Genomic DNA, 21,154 nt, shown 5'->3' with positions numbered 1-21,154 from the left:
TTTAAAATACTATCACACTGCCAACCTTGTTCCTGAGAGTATATATAACTATTTATGGTATATTCCTATAACAGAACAATTGCTATTATTACTCTGAGATAGAAGCAAACATTAAACATCCCTGCCCCAGACCACCAATTACTTTAGTACTTTTAAAAAGAAAAGATGACATCTGATCAAGGATGTTATTGGATTTGTTAATCTTCAGAGAGCTGCACAGGCTATATTTTAACATTCTAAAATATGAAGCCATTTTTTTTTCATGTTTTTCAACTTAACTCTGTACGTAGTAAGAGTAAGTGACCAAACACAGCATATCACCTGAATAATGCAACAGAAAAAACAATGGAGTCCTTAGCAAGCAGAGACAAAGAGAGCTGCTATATAATGCATTCTATGTTAGCCCTATCATCCTACTGCAAATGTTTCACATATAATCAGAAATGTCAAGACAAGCACATATTGTGCTTTTAGGACACTGTGCCTACACATGACACTTGAAAACGTCCAATCAGCTGAATGAGTAAAAATCCAATGTTATTAGTAATAATTCTGAATCTTCAAGCTAAAATTTCACAAAGATTTCATGATAATTCTCCAGAAATGCCTATCACCCTAATTACTCTAGGACTTCCTTTCCTGGGCCCTGATGTTTTGGGGGATTTATTTGGACCATATTGATGTCTATGATTAGATATAGGTCTTTTTACGCTTTAAAAATACTGCCTAGTAGGGGCGCCTGGGTGGCTCAGTCGATTAAGCGGCCGACTTCGGCCCAGGTCATGATCTCACAGTCCGTGAGTTCGAGCCCTGCGTTGGGCTCTGTGCTGACAGCTCAGAGCCTGGAGCCTGTTTCAGATTCTGTGTCTCCCTCTCTCTGACCCTCCCCCGTTCATGCTTTGTCTCTCTTTGTCTCAAAAATAAATAAACGCTAAAAAAAAATTTAAAAATAAATAAATAAATAAAAATACTGCCTAGTAGTTATGACATTTTATACTGTGTTTGACAATGTGACTCTCAAAATCAACCTCTTGGGCTTTGTAATATTTATTTCATAAAATGTTTTAATAAATACAAACATCTTCCAGTATTTTACATGTTTCAAATTACTAAAGGTGTTAGTTTAATGTCATGGGAAAATTCCCACTATTAAAAAATTTTTATATCTACACCCTATCTCTGTACTGAATGACCTATGTTTTTCATTGTAAAAGTAATTCATGTTTGTGGTATCTTTAAAGAGTAAAAGCATACAGACAAGTAGGAAGTAGAAAACATTCATCTTTCTTTTTAGCCACCCCTTCTTCCCAGAGAATTTCTTTCAGAGCCTTCTGGAAATTGGTGAAGTGCACTTCAGATGCCCTTTTTACAGGGTTTGGCATAGCTATGTGTATGGCAAGGATCTGAATGACTGATTTGAGATACTGGTTTCAGATTTTGTCAACAGTCTTTTTACCGTGTACACACAATAACATCTGTGTAGCTTTAAAAGAAAAAAGGGAAACTAAAATGAAAATCATAGTAGACTTAAAAGGCAACTAACCTTTTTCCACCTCATTCAGATTAGCAGCTGGCAGCGACAAAGACAGAAGAGACAAAAGACTTTTTACATTGCAATACAACAGCAGAGCACACGAAGCCAATGTGCGGCATTAACAGAGAAGCCAAGGGTGAGAGCAAAGTAAAGCAAGGCTCAGATTTCTTACCTACGGCAGGGCCACACGCACAAACATGGAGTAAATGAGGCAAAAGGTAAATGCCATCCCAGGCAGCGAGAGGTCTGCATCTCAACGAGTTCATTTAACAACCAGCAGGTTTACTTTTTAAGACGTGCACTTCATGGTTTGTGTGTGGGCATCGGAGGTTCGGAAAATGAAGAAATAATGGCACAAAATGGAAAAGCTAAAATGGTCTGAATATTTTCCACAAAATACTTTCTAAGTCCTTACATGCCCAATTTGTATGGAAGCTTTCATTTCCTGAACTGATGTCATCCCATTAAGTAATACCATGGTTTATACTGAGACCAACTTTGTGTCATCTTTGTATATGGTCCCATGAGAATAGTGTGAGGAAGCATAGTCTTGACGTAGCTGATCCAGGGTTCTGACTCTTAGGAAACATGCGAAAACATATTTTTCGATTCAAACAACTAAGTTCATACCAGAGCTTGAGAATAAGTGTCAAGTTTTTCAGCTTTGCAGGGATGCTATATACACAATTTTCATTTTTCTAGGTTTTGAGCTAATATACTTTCAATTTATAACTTGAGGAATTCCATAAAAATATACCTCCAAGATATGCACTCTTTTTAGGAAGGATATAATAATGATTAAAAACAAAAACAATTTTGCAAGCTGAAATTAACACCCCAGACTGAATTTTTAAATTATTTAATTATTCCAGAGTCCTACTTCCTGAATCCTTAGCATTTAAATTTAAAATCCTTAAAATTTAATTTAAAATCACAGTGAATTAAAATTTCCAAAAATTAATCCTCTGAAAAATACTAGCAAGCAACAGTCATATTATGCAACTAGAAGGACAGAGGATGGCTTGAGTTAGGTAGAAAAGAATAGTTTTGGTAACCCAGGTGGGGAAAGTATTGCAAAGATTAGATAATAAAAAACAATATTGACCCTTAAAAATTATGTTGTCAGTCCCTGCAGCAGAAAGAACGGAGAGTTTTCTCCTCTAATAAATCAATCACTATTTACTGTGGTGTTTTGGTCACAAGGGCTTAAATAAATTTAATTTCCCAATGGCAGTTCATTCTATCGTACAGCCTACCCATCACACAGTAAGTTCTCTGTCAGACTGCTTTCGGGTCTTTGAATTTCCTCCGTTAGCAACGTGATGTCCATTTCTGAGTCTTGACACAGGTGCTAAAGGTAAAGCCTTTCACCATAATAATTTACAACCTTTTCCCATGAAGTTTTATTTGTTCCTACTAACCAGTTCACTTTCTCATTGTTTGCCTCTGGGGGTACAGAGTAAAACATCTCCAAACAGAAAAGCAACTTCTGACTTGAGTGATTTTTAAACAATGACAACATGATTATATTCCCTGAGCACAGCACGGTTTCTCTTCCCAGGTCTCATACTCATTAATCAGATTCCAAACTTAAATCTGAAACAATATAGCCACATTATCAAAAAAAAAAAAAAAAATCCTCCCTAACTGCAGGCTTGGATGAAGGGTGATATGAAACTCTAGAGTCCAATTTATACTTCCTATAATTAAAGGCCACTTATGTGCCACTCATTTCAAAATCTGCAGATGGTTGCTTGATATTTTGTAAATGAGCTCACTTCACATGTGGACCAAAATACTACAGCTAATGGGTGAGTATGTGCCCAGTTTAGATATCTGCTCTAATGCCAACTGTCAAACTCCTTGTTGTCCCCAAGACCCAGCCCAGTGACAGTGGTAATATCTCCATGTTTTGTACACTGTGAGCTTTCTACTGAGTTCAGTATTTTTGTTAATTCTTTGCCCAAATTAAGGCAAACCAGTATTTGCAATAGCTATGACTAAAAACATCTAAGAGTCTCAGTTCTTGTTGAGAACCGTGATTCTGGACAGACAGTCATGGCAGGTTCCCACATGATGGCCTTATAGATGTCACATTTTGGCTAAAAAGTGGTTTTGCTAAACTTTGGGGTTTTTTGATGTGTTTCATAAAAAGAGATCTGACACGGGGAAAATGAGGCTTCATAACACTTCTAGAGGAAGTTGCAGTGAACTGGGTCACTTAGGATGGAGAAAACGTGATCAAGAGGAGAAGGTACAGGAAGGAAGCTTGGGAGAGAAGGTAAGGTGAAGACTCAAAAGAAATGGGTAAGAAATAAGATACAGCAAATCTAAAGCCAAAGCCGGTGGACCCCTCTCCAAACCAACTGAGAAGAGTTTGCCACCTTCTGTAAATTATCATAAAAAAGGCATCTAAGAACCTGAATACAAAGTGCTTTCAAGCCTCAGTTTTCATCAGGGCATATAGATAAATCCTTGGTCTCTGTGCTCAGGAGCACACTGGCTAATCCAAATGTGCTTGAAATGCTTAGGTCCAGTTTAGCCTGGTCAAGTGGAGGTTAGTTTCAAGAGGCTTCCAAAATTAAGCCCTTAAGATAATGATTAGAACAATGAGAGGAAAACAGAACTTCTCTCTCCTAAGAAGGTACTAGGTAACAGATTTTAGTGCAAACATCGGGCTTCTTGTTCAAGTCTAAGTTAGCTCAGCCAAGAAAACTCAAATTCTCAGGGTAGCTCCAAGGGCCCCAGGATCTGTCTGTGCATGCAGGCCATTGGCAACTCTCTGAGGTGTGACACAAGTAATATTAGTGTGAATGTCAAAGCTATGTAGCACCTACACTTCCCAACCATTTTAGAATGGGTACTTGTTGAATATATTTGCTATCCTTTATTAATGTGAAATATCAAAGAATTCAAACTAGTCACTAAGGGGTCCAAGGCTGCATATATGTAATAGAACAATTATGATACAACATGTTCAAATTCCTACTGGAAACTTAGTATATTACACTATATGACATCAGATGCTTCACTGGTGTGAAAAAAAAAAAAAACCCAAAACAAACAAATATGGAAAAGGCAGGTTCAAAGGCACTCAAACAAATCTGGGATGTCAAAATAGAATGCTTGTATTTTATCTAGCATTTTCCCATCAGGAAAAGTACTTATTGAAATGCAAAGTTTGAGTATTCCATAAAGCTTACATTTCAAGGCTACCCTGACAAGTCTCTGGGAAAGTGAATCATACAGATGTGCTCTCATCTTTTCATGTTTAGAGATGTTAACCTCAGTCATCTACCCAGTTATCTTATCCTCTGATATTCTTAACTATGTATTGAATCATATGGAAATACATAGTTAATGAAAAATGCCCATCAGAATGAAAATGGTAACTTTGAACAGAGTCACAGAATCTACTTCCCCATCTTTCCTTGTAAATCGAATGTGTAACATTCTCTTTTCTCCATCAACTTTAAAACTAAGTGGTTTATTAAGGAAACGAGATAGCAACTATTTCACTTCTTATTCATAGCCACAAAAATCCATCAAAACAGATATATTGACATAACAGGGTTAGCCGAAACTTGACGCTGCCTTTATAGCAAATTGGTTTGTGCAGGGAAGTTTATCAGTTCAGACAGAGTTATGAAATTTATCACCTTAAGATACGAAACGTCAGGAAAAAGGCGATAATCATGAGATTATCCAATGTGCTCAATATCTTCCTGATTCTGTTTTATTTTGAAGGACAGGAGTTACTAGAGGAAAACACTCACTAGTGAAGAAACACCTAGGGACACAAGTAATCTCAAATGCTTAATTGTGTTTTGACTGTGAAAAAGTGGCCTCTTTTCCATATGTATTGGTGGGTTGGTTTGCATAGGAGAGGTGCTTTACGTGAAAATGCTTTACAGTTGTGGGAATAAAAGCTTCAGAATGGTAACTTTTGCTGGGTAGCATGACTTTATGTAGATGTCTGTGGTTTGAACTTGCTGCATCTTTTATTTGGTTGATCCAAACCATTTTTGTCTGTTATTCACATTACATCTAATTTTCAAAACACCTACCGGTTATGGAATAATACAATGCTTACTATATGCATACGACACAGGGCCACTGATGCTTTCAAACAGGTACACTACTGATGGCACAGCATTTTCGCTTCTCCTTACCTGTGTACTCAGGTGGGCAAAGGCACGTGTAGTTGTTAATTCCATCGACGCATGTAGAGTTATTTTCACAATCGTTATCTTCACAGTCATCAACATTGACTTCACAATTTTCTCCTTCAAATCCATCAGCACAAATACACCTGAACACCAGGGGAGAAAAGACCAAAAAACAAACAAACAAAAAAAAAAAACGAAAATAAAACAGAACAAAAAAGCACGTCCTTGGTGCATTTAGAACTATATAGTCTAAATACTGAAAAAAGCTAAACATCCTCATCCATTACAGACATTTTAACTGTTAAGAAATTAAACTTTAAAGTACTTTTAAAAGACATGTAGTAGGCATGAGTTTAAAGTAGTATCCCCCAAATCAGAAACAATTTGAAAAAAGAGAAGCTTTGCCGGCTGCAAGATGGCAAACAGCCCCATAGTCCTATAAGTCAATATATCCAATGTATTTGCAGGTCTAAAACACAAGCAAGGTTTACAGCCCTAGATACATTGATCTCAAGTTGTGCTCTAATAAAATGATTCATGCTTCTCTGCTCATTAATGAGGAGCAACTGGGTCTGACATTAAATTTTTTTTAATGTTTATTTAGTTTTGAGAGAGAGAGAGGGGGAGAGAGCGTGAGCAGGGGAGGGACAGAGAAACAGCTAGCACAGAACCTGAAGCAGGCTCCAGACTCTGAGCTGTCAGCAACGAGCGCAATGCGGGGCTCAAACCTATGAACCATGAGATCATGACCTGAGCCGAAGTCAGATACTTGACACACTAAGCCACCCAGAAGCCCCGGTTCTGACTTTAAAAATTACACCACTTTCTGGCGCCTGGGTGGCTTAGTTGGTTAAATGTCCCACTCAGCTCAGGTCATGAGCCTTGAGGTCCATGAATTAGAGCCCCATGTAAGGGCTCTGTGCTGACAGCTCAGAGCCTAGAGGCTGCTTTGAATTTTGTGTCTCCCTCTCTCTCTGCCCCTGCGCCGCTCATGCTCTCTCTCTTTCTCTCTCTCAAAGGTAAATAGACATTAAATAAAATAAAGAAAAAAAAATTACAACACTTTATATCCTAGCAGTAATGTCTTCCATATCTCAAAGCAAAAAAAAAAAAAAAAAAATCTGAAAATAAAATTACATCTTCCTTGTCATTATAAAATGTAAATGTTCTCTTTAAGTCTCAACAAATACAGTATTTTTCAATGACATAAAATATTGTACATTTATTTTCAATAGGTATCAGGATAATCTTTGAGTAAAGTCTTACTGAAAAAGACCGTTTCATAAGAGAATGCAGAAATGAAGAATACTTACTGTAAAAAGTGATATTTCTAACAAGCTATGTAGTAGATTAACATTCTTATGTGAAATTATTACTGTCATTATAAGAACTCTATTTCATAATTCATGAAGTACATCTGAAGTAATTGTACTGTATGATTAAATAACTCCAGATTAAAAATGTTCACAGCATGTTTGTCTACTCATTTTGTGGCCTGGAAATGAATCATTAATTTTCTGTTCCAGTGGGACCTACGTCTTATCATTACACACTGTCTGTGAAAGCAATACACAAAACAGATGAATATGCATCTTGAAGTAGGAGACTATTGGCTATTAATTAGCATAATAGAGCTACTACTCTGTCTTGACCTAATCTGACTATATGAATCATAACGCATGCATGTGCATATGTTTAAAAATTCTTGATTTTATAGCATCCCGAGTTGGGAATACTGTAACGTTTGTTTTTCATATTACAATATCTCTGAGAAGGACGAATGCATATTGCTCTGGTGAACACATTTCTGGCATTCTTTTAGGAATAACACCCTTTGATTTGAAAAGGAAAATGAATGTTTGCTTAGTTATTCTTGTTCCAATGCTTCAGACAGAATATTAGAGTCCAGTGACCTACCAGAATCCATCTTTTTCTCCTTCCTTTAAGTGGCAAGTTCCTCCATGTTTACATGGGTTACTGATGCATGCATGAATAGGAACATCACAGTCCTGCCCCTGGAGAAGGAATGGCCAAGTAAAGTCAAGTGTAAACAAAGCAGATCTCAGTACGTAGAGAAAACACAATAGAATGACGAGGACCCACCGAAGAAAGCTATGTTTTCAGATGATGTCTCCCTTAAAAGTTTCTACTTACCTTGAAACCATATGGACATGTGCAGCGATAAAAGTCAACTGGGTCATTGTTACAGGTGCCATCATTTTTACACGGATTTGATAAGCAGGGATTACATTTAGCTAGAATATTGACATCCACGGGACCTGAAAATTAATTTAAAAACATAAGAACCTGATACCTTGTATTTTTAGTTCACTTATTTACATGCCTTAATATAACAGTAGATTTTGTACAAAAAATATTGGTCACATATCTATATGTATTTCTCTTCCATGAATAAAACAGAAATCTGCATCATCATATAATGTTCAAGAATGCAACAGGAGACCATCTCATTGAGAGCTGTGGTGAGACCGTCCAACTTCAGAGTGGGACTATGGGTTGTGATCTTAGGTGGTAAGGATCTGATGTTAGTGATGCAAGTGTCACGGGGTCGATCCCCTCAGAGGTTAACTAGTCTATGTGGATGCATTCCATGACCATTGCCTGCACTTAACTTCAGTCAGCTCTCATGGAAATGCATACCATCAATCCCAAAGAGGACTGTGTGTGTGTGTATGAGTGTGTGTGTCTGTATGTTGGGGGATATGTGTGAAGGTTTAATGAATACATATAAATACATCAGTGCAATTAAAAACACAATAGGGGCGCCTGGGTGGCTCAGTTGGTTAAGCATTGGACTCTTGATTTTGCCTCGGGTCATGATTTCATGATTCTCTCTCTCTCTCCCTCTCTCTCTGCCCCTTCTTTACTCTCGCTCTCAAAATAAATAAATAAAATAAACTTTAAAAAATACAAAAGTATGCACCTGCCCTGATAGCATTAGTTCAGTAGTGTTATTTTCACACAGGAGAGAGAAAACAGTGCCACCTTTATGCATATGGAAATAAACCAAAAATATAATTTCCATTATCTCTTCCCTCATATCCTCTTGGTTCAGTATGCTATCACATTAGCACAGGCATGTGGTGGGTGAGATGTCTGTATCTTCCTCTCCAAGAAGAAAACACCATTGAAATCATCTTCTCTTGCAATCTCACTTTTTGGGAAACACATTTTAAAAATCTCCTGTTCCGTGAAAGGTTTAGATTAAATGCAGATTCACGTGCAACCATTTTTCTTTGGTTGCACATATTCATTCCATAAATGGCTAACAACGTGGAAACTGTACTGTCTTCAATAAAATTATGATCCACTGATGCTACGTTTTGCCATATTTTTGAGCGCTCAAAAACGCTTTTGGCAACGGAGGAGGACAATAGAAGAGTGACCTATTCATACATGTAAAATGCAAATATTTTATAATATAATAATGAATCATGTTTCTGTCATCACCATCTCTCTGTATTTCTTTATCCTCGCTGGGACAAGCAGCAATAATTCCAGCTGCACATTTCATCACACGTTATTTCCAGCAAAGTCATCTGAGTGGGCTGTACAGCATGCCCCTCTTCCCACCATCACTGATCTAACCTTCTAAGGTACCTCCAGCTGAAAATTCTATGGTTTCTGCTCACATAAACTATCTTTTGTCAGACTTTTTCTGCAGATCACAGTTTATGTTTGTGATTTGTTGGTCTACTGACAGAAACATAAAGAAAACGTGAATTATCATAGTCGGCTTAAAAACTCTTCAGGGGTGCCTGGATGGCTTAGTCAGTTAAGCGTCTGACTCTTGATTTTGGCTCAGGTCATGATCTCAAGGTTCGTGTGTTCCAGCCCCTGTCGGGCCCTGTGTTGACAGTGTGGAGTCTGCTTGGGATTCTCTCTCTCTCCCTCTCTCTCTGTCCCTCCCCAGCTCGTGCATGTTCTCTCTCTCTCTCTCTCTCTCTCTCTCTGTCTCAAAATAAATAAGTAAACTTAAAAAAAAAAAAAAACACCTCTTCATATCTATGTATTGCCTTATCCTGGAAAATACCAGTACATACTCATAAAATGGTGTAGGAGCAAAATCCTAAAGAGGATAGTATTCTGTATTGGTCAGTGTTTCTATTAACAAAAACCCTGAAAAAATTCTACAAAGAGATTCCTGTTTCTTTTCTGACCATCAGAGAATGGACAACAGTTCTGGGGATGACTTTATTAATGGAGGGGGGTGGTATTTACTCCTAGCGACTCCTCTGACACTAGGGAGGCCTTGCCAGCAATCTCTTTGCTTTCTCTTCATAACCAGAGTAACTAATGCAGTCTTTACAGCAAATCACAGCTGGGAAATTGCTGGGATGAATATCGAAGTGATGCTCTGAGACATTTAATTTCTCACCCCCGTTCCAACTTGTTTATCAGATAAATTTAGCTCTTCAGCACAATGGAGGAATCAAAGGTGGCAGTTAGTTAAGGCAATACGTTAAATTAAGATAATAACCACCCCCCTACCCCAGCCCCAAACAGCCTTGTGTTGGCTAACTGTATCAGGTTTGGAATCAGCAATAGAAAAGGAAGTAGTGGGTCCCTTAGCTAGGTTAGAAGAAAGAAGAATCTAACTTGGAAAAAAAGGCATAGGGGGAAATAGTAAGAATGTGCACCAGCAAAACAGAGCATCAGCAAATACGAGGACTGTAAATGCTCATCTGGCCACTTCCCAAGACCTTGAGGAAAACTGTCTCTTGGTCTATTTAATGTTTCCAACCTTGTAAGCCTGCGGTTTGAATAGAGGAGTTCAGGGTTGGCAGTCTCTGTGTTTATTCTGTGGAATGTGACATTTTTCAAAAATCATGTTTGGGTATTTAGATGAGAAGCCAGAGGTTGTTTCAAAAAAAAAAAAATTAAATACATTTTGAAGAATGTAATAGAGTATGCAGAGAACCACATTGCCAAACTGGAGTCATCCCTGTCCGGTTTAGCACAGAGCCAAGATGCATTTAATAAATAGCCAGTGAACTATACCTAATCTATTAATCAATAAGGACCAATTTCTCCACTTTTTTTTTTCCAGGACCAAATGTAGTTTCCTCTCCTGCTCAACTATTTTCATTACCTGGAATTTCTTATGGGTATACCAAATGGGATCATTGCCCCCTTGTATATATTCAGTTTAGCTAAAACTAAAGGAATCGAAATGCCATTTCTCATGTGCACAGGTTGCTCTTGATGTATTTTTTAAACACGTAAACTGTTTTGGTGGCATCATAATTAGGATTATAGCTCTCAAATACTGGGTTCTAACTCCTTCTGGTCAGTAAAGTTGACGACTACAGCTACCACTCTATCTGCTTCTGTTTTTTCAAACCCCTCTTTTTAAAAAAGTTTGTTTTAATGTTTTTATTTACTTTTGAGAGAGAGAGAGAGAGTGCACAAATGGGGGAGGGGCAGAGAGAGAGGGGTACACAGGATCTGAAATGGGCCGATGTGGGCCTTGAACTCACAAACCGTGAGATCATGACCTGAGCCGAAGTCTGGACACTTAACTGTCTGAGCCAGCCAGGTGCCCCTCAAACCCCTCTTTAAAAGTCAGTTCTTCAAAGATAATTTCTTATTCCTAGTTCCTGAGTTTGGTGAAGGGTAATTCAAAAGACTGTGAGTTGTATCCATTCCAAATAGTTTCTTAAAATTTTTTAAATGTTTATTTATTTTCATTTTATTATTTTGTTCTTTTAAATTTGTTTAATGTTTATTTTTGAGAGACAGAGAGACAGAGAGAGCATGAGTGGGTGAGGAATAGAGAGAGGAGACACAGAACCCAAAGCAGGCTCCAGGCCCTGAGCTGTCAGCACAGAGGCTGATGTGGGGCTCAAACTCACAAACCATGAGATCATGACCGAGCCGAAGTCAGATGCTTAACTGACTGAGCCACCCAGGCTTCCCTCCAAATAATTTAATAATATCTTAAAAATGATATAATTTTCTTATTTATTTTGTCTTTATTACTTATTTTATTTTCTTATTTAGATTATGATTCCACCCAACTAAGCATCCTTTCTATAATGTGATTTTTAAATCCACCTGGTTTATCTAAATCTGCTCATTTCTATATTCTAAGTCTTCAGAATTATATCTCTTATATCTAGCTCTCTTTTCTCATTTGTCTCCCCGTCATATTTTGCCCCTCTGCTAAGCCTTTTATTTTCTCTTTGCCTTCAATCTGTGAATCATTTTCCACCCAGGATACTTTCTCTGAGATCCCTCCTGCAAAGCTCTTATTCAAGGGGAATGACATCTTTAATCTGTATCTATAACAAGGAGATGATATCAGAGCTAAAAAGAGATGCTAATTAAAGTCACAATAAAATTGTAGAAGAGCATAACTCTTTGGGAACAAACAAATACATGTAGAATTTTGCACACTTGATTATTCCCAGATGAAAGAAGATGTCCCGGGATTGGATTTAGACAAGTCTCTTATCATAATGCAAGTAATCTTGGACAGAGAAATCTCAAGCCCATCAAGCTAAGTTATTAATCTAGATTTGTTAGTAAGTGTGTGGAGTTAGGGTAATGGCAGTCATCTCAATGGGTTGCATTAAATGAGATGGTAATGAGTTTTGAGTACAAAACATAGTGAGAGCAAGCACATAAGCCACAGGAAGTTCTGACAGTCTTCCCTAGACCTCCAAAGAGAGTTGGTAGGTAGCTGAAAGGAACACGAGTGGTTCACTTAGAAGGAGAATAGAAGTCTTCGTCTGCTTGTTTACTCCAACTTTAGCATAGACAAGGGAGAACTAGAGCCTGCTATTTATTCATTCATTATAGGTTCACTGACTGCCTTCTGCCGATGCCAGGGGCTGCTGAAATTTGGGCCAAGTGTAGGGACTATTATTATCAAAACCATGGGGAAAAGACAGGGGGAGCTGAGAGATAATTATCCATTGGGTAACAATACCCAGAGCTAATGATTTTATGTGTTTAAGTAGACTGCAACTGCGATTTGTAAATTTGACACAAGCGCTGGAAACATCATTAATATTAAGAAGCAGAGTTTTTTATCTTGCATTGCTGCTTGGCAAGGAACTGCAGCTTGCTTGCTGATATCTTCACCAATCTTCAATCTTTCCACCTGCCCAAAGTTAACTGGTCTAAAGAATTTTAAATTATTGCCAACACATTAGTCCTCTTAAGATGTGTGCCACACAAAGCATAAGAGACTCTTAAAAACTGAGAACAAACTGAGGGTTGATGGGGGGTGGGAGGGAGGGGAGGGTGGGTGATGGGTATTGAGGAGGGCACCTTTTGGGATGAGCAGTGGGTGTTGTATGGAAACCAATTTGACAATAAATTTCATATATTGAAAATAAATAAATAAATAAATAAATAAATAAATAAATAAATAAACTAAAAAAAAATGTGCGCCACAGTAGAGGGAAAAAAAAAAAACCCACAACAACTAGCTTCAAGAAAACAGAGTTTCCTAACGTCACCGAAATGAAAGACGTCAGTCTAGGATAACTAGGTTGATTTAAGAGTTAGCCTTGGCTTAAGAGAGTCCTCTAGCATCAGCTATATGGATTGGAAGTGCATTTAGCTTAATAATTCAAAGGGAAATTGAGCCAAAAGTTTGGTTAACAATTTGTCTTTGCCAGTCACTTTAATCTTTAACAGACAAACTGCTGGACCTCAAATCCATTAAAGCTTTCAGGCAGACTTGCTTACTTGACTGAAATCACTACGTATGCACCTGACACCAATATTGCCACCCACTGAGAATTGCACCTCACTTTGATTTATTACTAAAAGCTCCAGACACAAATTTCTAACTATATCTCAGAATCTGCCTTCATTCTGGAATCTCTTGGAAATGTAAGTCAAGTAAGAGAAGCCTCTAGCACTGCCCTTGTATAAAGTCAAAGGTACGTCACAGACGACTCAGGAAAAATGTAGGAGATATTTGATGTTGGGCATAATTAACTAAAAGGAGGTTTTATTTCAAACCCCAAAACTCTGAGCCCCACTTTCTATTGCACTGCTGCATCTCTTAAGCATTATTTTTAATAACATTCCATCATTAGGTCATTCACTTATCGAACATTTATTGAGGATCTAATTTGTGCCAGGCAGTAAGCTAAGTTTTGGGAGTTCAAAGGTAAGTGAAATGCTGAAGCTTCTGGAAAATCTTACAGTTAAGTAGCAGACACATGGGTATCTCAACTATAGAATGCAGTTATAAGGGGATGTGGGAAATGAAAATGCATGTTTTGGAATATGTGTTTTAAGTTTCTGCAAGTCTATAAGGGGAGGAATCACTAGGTGAGTGGGAATATGAATCTGAAGTTCCTAAGAAAAATCATGGCTGATATTTGAAGCTGTGGGATTGAAATCAATTATTTAAATAGGGGTAGGGAGGGAACCTCATGTATGTCAACATTAAAGAATATAAGAAAAAGATGTCAGCAAAGGAATGAAGAGGCAAAGAGAATATACAATAAGAAATGACTACCAATTTCTAAGATGAAAGATAAAGATGATTAAAAAAAGAAGCCATTGAAATTGGCAAGATGGAAATTGCTGGAATCTCTTCATTTTCACTATAGTGTTGGGGATGGTCAACAGATGATAGGGGGTTAAAACCTTTTAATTTTGAGTTCCATAAATGATTTAACAAAAACACAAAAGCTGCATATTATACCTCTGGGATTACTAGGCTTAGCCATTTGGTACATATACGTGTGAACTCAGGCAAATAAATGATCTTCTTGAGCCACAATTAAATGGAAAAGAATGATAATTATTTCATGGAACTTGATCATATCAGATTGAATATGGACATACAATATTTAAGAACAGAATATGAATCGTTGGTTCTCATCACCTATTAAATAAATGTCGGTTACAAGTTTCCCAGTGTTTTAAGTTTTCAAAGGGTAATTAAAAATCGTCCTTGTTTTTTTTTTTTTTTTTAAAGTTATTTGCCAAAAGCAAATACCTATGTACAAACCTGAAAATATTTTCTTTGGCCAGTGTGCAAATCATAATCCCCCAAAAGCTAAGATTATTTCAAAGCTATAACTATGTGCTGGTGGTATTAAATTCGAAAATGTAAAAAATATTTGACCCAGTTCTAAATATTACTTCAAAACTGATTTAGTGAATTTTTCATTACTTCTAGTTTGGGTTATTTATTTATTTATTTATTTATTAACGGTTATTACTGAGAGACAGAGAGACACAGAGCGGATCAAGGGAGGGGCAGAGAGAGAGGGAGACACAGAATCCAAAGCAGGCTCCAGGCTCCGAGCTGTCAGCACAGAGCCTGTTGCGGGGCTCGAACCCACGAACCACGAGATCATGACCTGAGCTGAAGTTGGACACCTACCGACCGAGCCACCCATGCACCTCTATGATTGTTTGATTTTGATATATGTTATTAGCATCTTGAATATATACTTTTATTGCCAAACCTCCATATTGTTTTGAAATTATAGATTTAAATGTATCTATCAGTAGAATATAAACTGTATAAAGACAAGGGTTTTTCTCTGTCCTGTTTATGACATGACTATATTCTTAATACCTTGGAACTGTGCCTGGTGCATAAAAGGAACTCATATAATACATGGTGAATGAAAAAAGGAATATATCATTCATTTCCATTAGACTGTTCACTCTTTCGCACATTTAAGTGTCTGATAAATGTCTGTCAAATTAAAAGTGAACAATTTAGCTGTCTGTATAGCTAAGTATTTCTGAACCAAGAACAAGAAACAGAATATTAGAAATTCACAATATCCTGCATTCCACAGGGAGAGAATTTCCACTTTACCACAGACTTTTGGATCATTCTAATGTCAGTGATATTTAAAAGATGAAGACTAGACATCTGGGTTTTAAAGAAAAGTTGACCATCTGCTTCCCACTCAAGAATGTTCTAATCTGGGTATTAATTAAATACTCTGATAATCTATTTCATCCAGTTTATTTATTTCCCTTGTACCTGAAACTATGAAATAATACCATAAAGAAAATATTCTAAAAAATGTAGTATAAAATTTGTATTAACTGAATTTATTACTCAAAATAATAGCCTAGCCTATCCTAGCAGAGAAAACATTTTAAAATATATTTAAATATAGCTATATAAACATGTCTTCAATTAAAGGATATTCATTTTCCTGTTGTAATTTTAAATTACTATTTACAAATCTAGGGGGGACTGGGTGGCTCAGTCAGTTAAGCGACTGACTTCGGCTCAGTCATGGGCCTCATGTGAGGTCATGATCTCACAGTTTGTGAGTTCGAGCCCCGCATTGGGCTCTATGCTGATGGCTCAGAGCCTGGAGCCTGCTTCGGACTCTGTGTCTCCCTCCCTCTCTCTTCCCCTCTCCCCCTTTGTGCTCCCTCTCTCTCAAAAACAAATAAACATTAAAAAAAATACTTTATAGCAAAAATTCTGGTTCCTTCTTTTAGCAGCTGAGTGATTTTGAACAAATTGTTTAATCTCTCTAAATTTTAATATCTTCATCTCTTAAATGGGGAAAGAACAGTGCTTAGTTTAGTAAGGATATAAAGGTTATAAGAGATAGAAATCTATGTAAAATCCTCAGCATGGTGCAAGCCACTCAATATGAGCTGTTGTTATTTATTATTGGTAGTCGTCGTGCAGAGATGCATTCTGCGCTGCCATAAATCTTCAACTTGCAGACAATGAAACCACAATATTTTGACAAATGCCAAGAAATGCTGGCAAAGGGCATTCTGAGTTGCAAAGTTTGCCATCACTCCAAAAGTGTATTAAGTTATAGAGAAACCAAGTTAATCTTCAAGTCTGCTAAATGCAATTACATTATATTTGTGGAGTTCTGAATGTCTACACTCTTGTCCCCTGCCCTACAACCATGTTGTCTGTCACCCAGCTTCGGGCATGCCTTCAAATACATGCAGTTGACTTGAGAACTTAGTGAATACTAAACTGAACCACAGTTCCAGCATTTTCTATAACACAGCTCTGCTCCTGTAGCACCTTCCTCACACTCGCCAGCTGGTCCAAACAACTGGCTTCCATCTACCTGCACTCAACTTTTCACAGCCACTCTCTTCTGATGCAATGTCTTCCTCTGAGCTTTTGTAGCAACCACGCTATCCAACATGGTAGCCAGCAGCTGCACGTGACTCTTTCAGGTTAAATTTAAATTAAATAAAATTTGGGGTACCTGGGTGGCTCAGTTAGCTGAGCATTCAACTCTTGAGTTTGGCTCAGGTCATGATCCCAGGGTTGTGGGATCAAGCCCTGCATCGGGCTTCGTGCTGAGGTTGGAGCCTGCTTAAGAATCTCCTCTCTCTCTCCCTTTGCCCCCCTCTGCCTCGCTCATGCGTGTGCTCGCTCTCTCTCTCTTTCTCTCTCTCTCTCAAAAATAAATAAGTAATGCATTAAATAAGATTAAAAATTCACTTCTTCAGTTGCAATAGTTACATTTCAGCAACCACACATGGCCAGTGACTACCGTATTTGATCGCACAGATACGGAACATTTTTATCACTGCGGAAAGTTTTATCAGGCATCACTGAATCCAGACTAATCTTCCCTCAAACACATTTTCATTCATGTCACTCTAAGAACTAAATAAGACGCTATTAATGAAAAACAGGTCAAATCAGTTAGTTAAATCTTGAGTTTAACAGACTTACGTATGTGTGTATGTTTGTATGTGTCAGACTTCTGAGAACATTTAAATAAATGAATGTGAACTATGACACTCAAAGAACTGAATATAAGTATGTAGCTTGTCTCAAATTCATATCATCATGAAATATTTTTAAAGGAACTATCTCCAGGGAACTCTAAACTTGGAAAAATATACATAAGCACCACATTGTTCAGAAGGAAGAAGTATCTGCTGTATGGAGTAGAATAACAAAATCAGTTTACAGTTTCTCAACTTCCCCATGAAATCTTTCTAAAACCCATCTGCCTAATGATGCCTGTTTTTTTAATTAATTATTATTATTACTTTTCTTATTTTAGAGAGAGAGAGTGTATGTGTGTGAGTGGAAGAGGGGCAGAGGGAGAGAGAATCTTAAGCAGGCTCCATGCTTAGCACAGAGCCTGATATGGGGCTCAGTCCCATGACCCTGGGATCGTGACCTGAGCCGAAATCGAGAGTCGGAGGCTCAAGTGATGGAGCCACCCAGGTGCCCCAGCCTAACAGGAAGTTTTTAATGCCAGTGTCTCCTTCCCTATCTCCCGTTCGACAATCGCCTCCACTTTACAAAATAATGATATACCTCTCAGCACACCAGAAATTTGGGGCAATGCCCCCCCAAAACATCTGCAGTTACAAAAAGAGTAATTTAAAACACTGGTTATCTGCAAAGCTTCTGGCAACCGATGCACATAATTTCAGAGAGGTATTTCCAATAAAATTTTACTTTCAGATTTAATAAAAATATTAACATGCTCATAAATAATTATGCTGTCCCAAGCAATGGTGCTCATATGAGTATTAACAGCAATTCAATTTTAGGAAAAATTTAAAAACTCCAAACATTTCTGGTGGCAGGAAATTTTAAAAATTCAAATTATATACATTTGTAGCAAAAAATGAGACAATTCACTGAGTTGCTGGAAATAGAAAGTCAAGGAGACAAACAGAATTTCAAGGAAAAAGAACAATGCGGGACATCTGGGTGGCTCAGTTGGTTGAGCGTCTGACTTCAGCTCAGGTCATGATCTCACGGTTTGTGAGTTCGAGCCCCGCATCGGGCTTGCTGTTGTCAGCACAGAGCCCACTTTGGATCTTCTGTCCCCCTCTCTCTCTGCCCACCCCTGACTCTTGCATTCTCTCTCTCTCTCTCTCTCAAAAATAAACAAACATTTAAAAAAAAATGCTTCAAGGGAATACAGTTTTTGGAAATTCCTTCTTTTATCAACAAAACATTGTTTGCCCTACATCACAGTTTTGTTGGTGTTCTGAAATGCTATGATGATAAAAGTGTCAGCTAACCTATAGAGTGCTTACTGTGTGTAAGGCAGTGTGTTTTACACATATTAATTCAACTAATCTTTTTCATCAGCTGTACTGAGGAATAATTAACAAACATAATTGTATATACTTAAAAGGTGTGATGATGTGGTGGTTTGATATACACATACACCGTGGAATGATTAATAGGGTCAAGGTACTAAGAACACCCACCTTCTCATAGAGTTAACCTTTGTGTGTGTACTAAGAAAGCTTAAGATTGATTCTCAGCAATCTTCCAATCAGAAGATACCATATTATTAACTATGCTCACCAGGCTCGACACTAGGTCCTCATAACTTACTATTCTTATCACTCACAGTTTGTGCCTTTAACCTACATCTCCCCTTTTCCCCCTTCCCTCCAACCCCTTTAATGTACCATTCTATTCACTGTTTCTGTGACATTGGCATTTTCTTCACTTTTTTTTTTTTGATGTCACATATAGTAACTTATCTAATTTTCACAAAACATTTTGAGGTTTGTACTATCTTCATCTCTGCTTACACACAAGGAAACTGAGGCACCGGCTGGTTAATCTATTAAATTCAAGTTATGGAAGTATTGAAAAGTGAAGCTGGAAATTCATACCGTGACCCACTGCTGTGTATTACCTACTTTGATGCCTTCCTACCTAAAATGCTCAAGTGTTGAAAGTTTATCTCTTCAGCTAGGTTTGCAAGCCTCGGAAGGCAAGACCATACCATTCTCTTCTCTATGCTCCACGAAACCTAGGATTTAGTTTTGCGCATAAAACAGATTTAATCTAAAACAGTTCAGTAGTAGTTATCTCTGGGTATTATGATGAATGCTTAATTTTAGTTCTTGTAGAAATATAATATTTATCATTAACATTTTCCCATTCCGTGGATTTTCTCTTTTGGGCATGTATTACTTTTGTAATAAAAGAAAAAAAAGTATTTGTTACTAAGGCACTATTTAAAATCCATGAATACATAAAACAAAGGGAAAAGAAAGGAATATAAACAAGCAAGGGACACCCACATGGACATAGGAGGCAAGTCAGAAGGTTTGGCCTGAAGACTCGGGAGGGCTTATTTCTCCTTACCTGGCCTCGGGAAGCCGCAGGGCCCTGGGAGCCCTAAGAACAGGGCACATATTCAGACAACGCAAAAGCAAAACAGTTGACTTGTTAGAGGCTATCAGAGAAACTTCCAGAAACCGTGAACTCTTCATTTCTCCATACATTTTAAAGAAAACTTAGATATATCCACTTAATTATTTCTGCAATTTATTTGCAAAGCCTAGTTCTTTACTTGGGCTCCTCAGGTAACGGTTCAGTCCTGTATGAGCACTGGGTAGAATTAGGAATTATTTACTAGGGGCCGTTCAGCTCTACCTTTGAAGTCTAGCAGCAACGTTTTTCCTCTTAAATTAATGCAGTGGATTTTTATTTACAGAAGTACAAATGGTGAAAGATCATACCTTGACATGTAAATTTTTTGGAAGGAGTTGTGAGTAATAATTTATCTGCCATTTCTCCAGGACCAGCACAGCGCGCAATTCCAGGTTCTTTGTATTCCGACTTTACCCAGTCCGATAACCACTGCATGTTACAATCACAGTAAAGAGGGTTGGCTCCAATTGCTCTGGAAAACAACACCACAAAAGCACACACACATACACACACACAGTATGGAAGTATTGTTATTTCCTAAAGGAACATAACTCAAAGTGATGCTCAGTAGAAAATCCCTATAGATTTACTGATAACAATTTAGAAGAAAATGGAAACATCAGGGATTCGCCATTTTCCTGAATTATGTGCGGCTGGGATTTAGAGACTTGTCACCAGTCTTAAAATTTACCTGGTCTTTACAAGGTCTTCTTGTATTTGCAGAGACAGGTTTATATTGGATGTAACATCACCCGACACGCAGATTATACTTAGTTCATTCATCAATTATTTACTGGGAACCCAATCACTATGCCAGGTTTTGGGGACCCAAGCATAAATAATACATTATTCCTAACCCCAAAGAACTCCTTCTGCAGAGGTGATTAACATATACTCAAACATGCAAATCATTTGCATTAGAAGTGCAACAGTAGAAGTATTTACAAGGTGACTGTGAGCAGAGTCACCTTGTGAATAACTTTCCTGGGAGGCTGGTGGTTAAAAGTATGAGCTTTTACACAGTTAGATTCAAGGAGGCGGAAAAGATTGGGAAGGATGTCTCGGGGTAAAAGGCTAGTAAGTGCAAAGTCACAGAGATAAGAAAGGGCATGAAATAATAAAGATGCATAGAGCCAGTTCACCAGAGTGGATCTGGACCTTCCCTAGGTGTCAGTCCCTTTATAAAGTCCTTTATTTTAGGTCTTTGGTTCCCACTCACATTTGCAGTAGTACTGACAGCAAAAGTAATCAAGATGATAGCTAACATTGATTTTACAATATGCAGGT

General features: G+C 37.7%; 1 protein-coding gene across 2 annotated transcripts in view; it reads right to left on the bottom strand.

Moving 5' to 3' along the window:
* SLIT2 (slit guidance ligand 2) overlaps positions 1-21,154 on the bottom strand; it is a 373,985-nt gene that overhangs the window by 44,310 nt on the left and 308,521 nt on the right. For both annotated transcript variants that reach the window (XM_049630375.1, XM_049630377.1), the window contains 4 exons: positions 20,176-20,339; positions 7,858-7,982; positions 7,621-7,718; positions 5,707-5,846 (listed from right to left, as the gene is read on the bottom strand). In XM_049630375.1, the coding sequence (XP_049486332.1) occupies positions 5,707-5,846; positions 7,621-7,718; positions 7,858-7,982; positions 20,176-20,339 (527 nt within the window). The remainder of the gene's footprint in view (positions 1-5,706; positions 5,847-7,620; positions 7,719-7,857; positions 7,983-20,175; positions 20,340-21,154) is intronic.

Source organism: Panthera uncia, chromosome B1 (assembly GCF_023721935.1).
Source record: "Panthera uncia isolate 11264 chromosome B1, Puncia_PCG_1.0, whole genome shotgun sequence".
Classification (NCBI taxonomy): Eukaryota; Metazoa; Chordata; class Mammalia; order Carnivora; family Felidae; genus Panthera; species Panthera uncia.
The sequence above is the reverse complement of the archived record's forward strand: the minus strand, read 5'-3'. Positions and strand labels throughout refer to the sequence as shown.